This window comes from Phaethon lepturus, unplaced genomic scaffold (genome assembly GCF_000687285.1).
Source record: "Phaethon lepturus isolate BGI_N335 unplaced genomic scaffold, ASM68728v1 scaffold1451, whole genome shotgun sequence".
NCBI classification, from domain to species: domain Eukaryota; kingdom Metazoa; phylum Chordata; class Aves; order Phaethontiformes; family Phaethontidae; genus Phaethon; species Phaethon lepturus.
Genome location: NW_010516766.1, coordinates 13,294 through 20,826, shown reverse-complemented (window position 1 = coordinate 20,826; position 7,533 = coordinate 13,294). Strand labels below are relative to the sequence as shown.

At 39.9% G+C, this 7,533-nt stretch overlaps 1 protein-coding gene across 1 annotated transcript in view; it reads left to right on the top strand.

The window, feature by feature from the left end:
* Window positions 1-6,917, top strand: part of LOC104627786 (cyclin-dependent kinase 14) — a gene marked incomplete at its 3' end in the record, with an annotated part of 69,149 nt that extends 62,232 nt beyond the window's left edge. Inside the window, exon 5 of the mRNA XM_010296160.1 lies at window positions 6,823-6,917. Within this exon, the coding sequence (XP_010294462.1) occupies window positions 6,823-6,917 (95 nt within the window). The remainder of the gene's footprint in view (window positions 1-6,822) is intronic.
* Window positions 6,918-7,533: the final 616 nt, after the last annotated feature.

Sequence of the window (7,533 nt, the reverse complement as noted above, 5' to 3'; positions counted from 1 at the left end):
CAGTGGGTCCTGGTGAAGCAGCAGATTGGGAATCTGCAGGAGTCTTGGGTTCTGATATGTGTGTCAGTGGAGAATATGTGCTAGTGTCTGTAGGCTCTTGTCTACTTATCCCCCAAGTGTGAGTGCTTGCCCGCCCCATGCTCTGCATCCTGTTCCTTTTCTGTCTTGTCTACACGCTCTTACTATCCACTTCCTGCATTTTTCCACCTGTGAAGGCTGTTCGGTTGTCCTCTGTCTTTTCTTTCTCCTTACCCAGCCATCCTAACTTCCACTGTGAATCACAGCCCCTTGTGCCATCTCCCCTTTTCTGTATTTCTCCTTCCTTTCACACTACTGATAGTCTGACTGAAAGAGGCGATTTCAAAAGCTTGTAACTTGACCAAATTTGAGAATTTCCATGGATATGGTAAAAAGTATCTTTATTTCCAGATTTTGAACTGCAAAACATGCAGTTTAGAGGTTGGTATTTTTTTTTCAAGGGGAAAGTTACTCAGTGGGTTACAGAAGTTGTTACTAAAGCCTGTTTTTTGGAAGATGGGAGGAACTGTTTAGACTGAAAACTTCCAAAGAAGTCATGCTAAGGTAGATATTTATATAAAAACTGTGTCTGAAATTCAGCAAGATAACAAGACTAATAACAACCAGTGACAGTTTTATTAGTAGATTGTGCTACTATTCCTAGTCATGCTATGCATGCATAAAAAAAGTAATAGAAGGACCGCTGCTTTCACATTCTGCCTGCTTTGTAGAGTTGTTTTCTAAACACACTGACATATTTTTGGTTTACACAGCCTCCTCCTCTTGAATACTGAAATGGACAGTGAAGGCAAGATATGACTGGCTGCTACAAGATAGGAGTAGCGTATTACAGTCTTTTTCCACGAGAGTCTGGCTTTAATAGGATGATGTCTCATTATTTTTAACCTCCATCTGTACTTGTGTCTGCAGAGCATTGGGAACAATACACAATGCGTAAATTGATATCTAGAACATAATGAGAGAGACCTTCATTTCATATTTCAGCAGTCTTCTGTATATGTTAGCATAATATACTGCAGTGCTTTTTGCAGCTTATTTGATCAGTCCTTCCAACGCTTTGTTCCAGTTCAATAGGCAAAGATGTTTCAGCAGGTTTGTGACTTGCCTTTTGCTTAGGGGACTGCAGCTGTGGCAAGAAGAGCCTCTGAAGGTGGCTGTGTGTTGTTCCACACACTCTTTTGCTGCATTTCTTCTTTAATAACATACTATGCTTTGAAGTAGGAGCAGTAAGTAGAAACTGCACAAATAGAAAAAGTTCAACCCACTCGTGTCAGCCTGAATTTCAGCCTGAGAGGGTAGATACAGCTAACGGCATCCACGTAGTCCCTCCAGCAAAGCAGCCTACAGTTGAAGGGCTAGCAAATCCTTTCTTGCAAGGATGTGAGGCACTGTGCGCTTCCTTAATGCCAGACTGTCATTTTTTCTTGACATTCTTCTAATGAAAACTAGAATAAGGACCATTTGTTACATCTAGAAGAGACTGTCATGAGGTTGGAATTGGCTGTAAAGAACGTAATTCAGCTAAGCCTGCATAATAGTCCATTGGAACGACTTGATGCTTTTTCTGTTGTTCTTGTAGCTTACAGTTTCTTTGGAAATTAGGTAAGAAATTTCCTCCCAGAAATTTTTCCAAAGATGAACAGTGACCTATATATCTTCACTGTATTGTGTCCACTAAGATCAGAGTGGAAGCTGACCAATTCTGTGTATTTATAGGTGTGCAGCTCTAAAATCAATTACTTGCGATTATAAATAATGATCACTCTGCAGAATATATCCTGTGGTGAGAAGATGGAAGTCCGTGGTCAGTGTGGTCTTACCTCGGATGTATAGTTTTCACTGAATTGAATTTTGTCACTTTAGGGTTGGAGGAAAGCAAAGCTATTTGCTCATAGTAAATTATTTCAGATGGGTGAACTGAAAAATAGCAAAATGTAGATTTGGGGACTGCATTTCTGAGGAGGAAATTTCTGCACATTTATTACTGCAAAACCAACAGAGTGCTGAATTCCTGTCTCTGTGCTAGAATCCTAAGTAATGTTTTGCACACAGAAAATCCTGCTGTGTGGGAAGTGGATGAGAAGTGTAAGGGACATTGTGCTCCAAGGCCAAATTTTAAAAAAATGCTATAAAGGTTGTGTAGATGGAGGCATAAATTGCTGGGAAGGGAAGCAGAACTTCTGTAGTTTATGCAGGCAATAAGGCACGTTTGAGTGTGTTTGTTCAGAAGACATGATGGGGGGAAAAACCCAGAGATGTTTTCTCACTAAAGATGCCTTTCCAGGAGAGCTCAGAGACCGAACCCAACTGTTTATGTGAGGAAGCTGGCACTTTGTCAGAGAGCACCGTTGTGTCTGCAGAGTATGACAAGCCACAGAATTTTACAGATACGTTGCTTGGCTCTGAAGCACAAGAAGTTACTTGTTTTCAGAAGTTTGTGTTACTGACTAGAACGTGCGTGCTTTGGCGTCTCAGAAATTAAAGATGCACCGTTGTATTAGCAATATTAGATAGGTGCAAGCTGCCATGATGTGCTCTCTCCAAGAGTAAAACTCTCCCAACGAGAGATGTCCTCCTAGAGTGACGGTGAGAAAGGGTGAACACTGCATGTGAGCAGTAGCATGGGAAATGGTGAGCACTGGGGGTGCATGGTAGCCCCAGAGGACACCTCAACTACTATATACTGAGCAAAGCAGGCATTTTTATAGCAATACTTCTTAGAAAAATTATGTGAATATCCCAGCCTTTGCATATAGTAGGAAATCCGAGAGAGTATAAGCAGCAGTTGTACATTACAGTGAATAGTCTTCTGCTACGGCTGAGAAAAGCTTCCAGGTCACTGAAATATCAGACAATTTGGAAATCATGGGTGGTTCTTCTGTCTAGGTCCGAAGTGGAGATTTGTGATTTTTCACAAAGTGAGAACAAGATCAGCGGTAGGAATTGCAAGACTCAATTAACTGTGGTAGGATGATCCAAGGACCATAATTAATGTTCAAGCTTAATGTACGTGCCATGTCTGAATACCATCTTTGCTAGTGCTGCTAGTGAAAAGTTCTTATTCCTGCATGTGGCCTGGGAGTGGACAGTAATAATTACCTTTGTTGATTTTGACATGCAGCTGTGAAACGTTACTTTATGGGCATGCTGGAATAGCCTTTTTCAAAACACACCAAGTGTTCTAGAGGTAAGTCAAGGCTGCTCTAAAAGTCACAAGGCTTTGTTAATGGAGTGTCAGGCTTGAGCTGATGCTGTAAACCCTGGAGGGAACAAAGCACTGATTTACTGATGCTACTCAGGTTTTGGGTAAGAGCTGGCTGCAGTCCATCTGGCTTGGCTTGCTTGTAGAGTGAGCATACTTTAGAACCCGGCTCATCTGGGAAAAGCAAAAAGCTCCTTGACCAACTCAAGCAATAAGGCAGCTTGCCAGGAGCTCATAATAGATGAGAGCACCCCCTTGTTGGAGGAGAAGTCTGTGGTGGTTATTCAAGCAAATACAATGTGTTTCCTTTAGGTATGTAAATATGGTTATTAGCCCTTGATGGAGAAGTGCTGAGTGTCGGTACTTTCAATGGCTCAGGTCATGAACTTAAGTACAAGTTACAGAAATTACCATCTTGGATGCTGTTAATTATTGAAATATGTCACCAATTCCTCTGCCCTGTTTTTCACTGCTAGAATTTGCTGTAAGAGAATGTGCAAACACAGGTGTCAGAACAAGCACCTGCCTGTTCAAACGCATACTATATTTTGTCCAAAACGTTTTGAAAAATCATTTTACCATTATTTGCTGCTGTGTCTCCTCAGAACTCTTTGGGGAAATGAATTAAAAATGCTGCCATCTGTTTATCTTAAATTTATTGCTGAGGGTGCTAGCAGTTTTGAAGCAGCATTATATAATTTAGTTTTTAAAAATACATGCCAAGGATACAGTGAATCCTGGTACATTGGTCGCATTTTTGTGAGTTGTTGCAATGATTTTTTTCAACAGTATTTTAGTCTTTTTATCTTTAAAGAAAACAACTCTATGTGAAATCTGTGGGTGATAGTCACTGGATGGATATGGAGAATTATTTTGTTCCAGAAGTAACACCAGGCACAGCAGCACCTGACTTCTCACTGAGCTCCAGTCGCAGCTGCATTGGCAGCTTCAAAGGTGAAGTCAGGCTTGTCTCAGACTGATGCTGATAGATTCCCTGGACTCTTTTTCATTCTCTTGGATGCGAATTTCTAGATTTTGCCTTTGAATTAATGGAGTTCATCCAAAGTTCTATCCCCTTTGAGCAAAATGTTGCCCAAAAGAGGAGGTGTATTGGTTGGTTGTTCTGAAAGGGGATGTTTCTGGAAAAAAACACACTGAACACCATCAGTTCCTATTTCATTTTGTTTTTAAAGTGCTCTGAGGAGGAAGAAACAGCTTTCCTATTTCAGACACCTTTTTTTTTTTAATTTCTTTTTTTTCCCTTTTTTTAAAGCAACAAAGCAGTGTTTTCACAAAGATAGATAGTCTTACTGGTAAAAAGTCCTGATAGAAGAGCACACGGGGTAATTCCCTTACTTTTTACCAGTTATGCTTGGTTTCTCGCAGTATAAATTGATAGTGGAATTGCTTCCTATTTCTACAGTGTAAAATTAGTGCAATTAGGATGATTTTGCTCTCTGTACTATATTATTTACTGTATTTCACTTGGACTAATGGAGAAGACAGAAATCTCACCTTGCAGGTGATGTTTTGTAGTTCTTGTAATATATGGTAGATATTGAACATTGAGGCTGTAAAAAGGGGAGAATTGGGTATTAGAGAAGATAAATAAGGGTCGGGGAGGGGACTGAAATGGAAAGTCGGTATTTGCAAAGACCTCAGGGTAGGCTGCTTTCAATGTACTGTTTAAGCTTTAATGACCCATATACAGATTTTAGCAACAAAGTAATGACCAACTAGGGGAATTAAAGGCCTCAGGTGATGATCTGAACAACAAAAGCTGACAGAGGTCATAAATACTATTACAGTGCGACACAGGCTCTGCTAGGAGGCACTTCTTATGTTACCAGTCTCCCTGCATGTATGGTCATTTGACAGGGTTTGAGGGAAGAGCTGGTAAAAGCTCAGTGACTCTAGGTGGACTCTTCTTGGAGTTCCCTCAAGGTTCAAAGTTCCCATTTCTGGTGGAAGGTGCCTTTCAGAACGGTTGTTCTGATTATCTGTTGTTTGTATCCATACCTTTTTCAGTAGCAATTTTTCATTGTTGTCCGTTAAAACAACCCACTGTATCCAAATCTCTCTGAGCTTCTACGGCAATAAATTCTCCAGATTCTAAGATGAGGATCTTATGAAAATTGTGCAGTAAGTAAGCTTCTACTTAATTAGTGGAATGTTAAAAGTTACTAGAGATGCACTGACCAAATGTTTAAAAAGAATAACTGTAATTGCAATAGCTGATTTACAACTCAGTGGCAGTGTATTCTGAGCACAGGAAAGATTCCTGTGTGCTTACTCTCTGAATAAGTTGTGGAGTGCAGGCTCTTCTGAAACAGTCCTCCTCGCCTCTTCAGCCACGTTGAAGGGTTGCCTCATTGCTGGTCATGCAGCTTGCTCACGGGTTTGCAGTCCTGTCATCAGGATATCTGTGATACACTCTTTTTGAAGCTGCTGTATAGTATTTTCCCTTTTTCAATCTACCTTCTGCCTGGCGTGAACTCCAAAGTTTTGCTGCTGAGGATGCTTGTAGAGGAGCACTGATTCAGCCAGGTGCTGCATTGTAATTGTGTTGCTTCCTAGAGTGACCAGCTTGTAAGGTCGATCTTCAACATGTGAAAGATGATACGTATTTACCCCGGTTCAAAGCCAGATGACCCCTGGATTTACTGCAGCCTGATGGAGCATCCTCAATAGGACAGCGAGACCTAATATTGCCATGGAAGCTCCCTAGCTTTCATTTTGTACAGTAGCGGAGCAAGACGCACATTTGTTGTTTCATTATTTTCTTAGACAAAAGAAGAAGGGTGGCAGAAGAAAGTTCCATGTTGTTCAGTACAGAAACATGCCACTCATCTGCATGCCTTTGTATCTGTATTTACTTTGCCGTGGTGACTCATAGTCCTGCTCAGATGTATGCATGAGATGACAAGGCACCAATGACAGAATGACATTGGTAACAACACATGGCTTGTCAGCATATATTGCTAAAATATGCTATGTCTTGTGGAACATTAAATATGTAATATGGTGTGAACATTAAATATGTATTATGGTGTAAAAGTAATTTAGTGGAGATCACCTGCTATTAAAAATGGTGAGAAAATACCATGTATTTATTCTCCTGAGCTAATACAAATGATTCCATCAAACCTGTGTTATGTTTGAGAGAAAGGAGAGTTATTACTTAAAACAGTATGCTTAAAGAAAGCAGCTCTGTTGTGTTGGATAGGAAGGATGATGTTTTGAAAAGACACACTTTTAGCTGAGACAAAAAATTATCTTTGAGTGTAGAAGTGAACTTGGTGTCTGGTTGATCAGATGTGAGTGAGAGGAGGCTGCATAAGGAAAGCCTAGTGAGTTTGAGCAACAGGGTGGAGAAAATAGCACTGAATGGGAAGGCATGACCTTCAAACACACTGAATGTGTGGAACTGCTGGACATAGAAGATACTAAAGTACAACTGTTGTTTGTCAGGTTATGAAACTCAGATGTCAAAAAAATTATCCATGTCACTAAACAAAACCAACAATCAGTGTAAAATATTTGGATCCATTTTAAGATAACATGTATGTTTTGCTTTTCAGCTTCACTTTTGAAAGGATTGAAACATGCTAACATTGTGCTGCTTCATGACATCATTCACACCAAGGAGACCCTGACACTTGTGTTTGAATATGTGGTGAGTAAAGTAACTAATGTTCCAGATATGGTCCGGCATGTATTGAATTTGATGGAAGAGTTCTCTTTACTATAGGTGATCTATGGATCAGGCCAAAATAACAATTTACTTTCTTTGGGAGAGTGGAGGCTATAAGAGATGATGCTTTGTAGTGGAGCGGGCTAAAAGTGGAAGGCTGGGCTAGACTAGATTCAGAGATGGAGACATAGCTCCTAGGGCTCTTGAAGGACCTTATACTGTTCAGTTGACTTTTCAAACTTGTTCCTTACTCCATTTCCTAGTTCGTTTATTAGAGTTTTTTCTTTACTGATGTGGTTGGGTAACTTGAAAATAGGTGCAGATACTGTAGGTAAGAAGAAGAACAGGACTGATATGCCTAACAGGTAGTTACTTCATCAAAAGCATGTAACAAGTTTAAATGGCTTTTGTTGCAACTGGTTTGTGCATAATGTCTTTTTATAAGCAATGTCAGTAAAAAAGAAATGTGATGCACGCAATTTGGAATTTTGGATTATTAATTTTTTGCCATGACTAGTATTTTACCTACTAATTAAAACTTCAATTTACATAGTACACAGTGTAATGATCTAATTGTGTTCAGAGTATTACTTTCCAA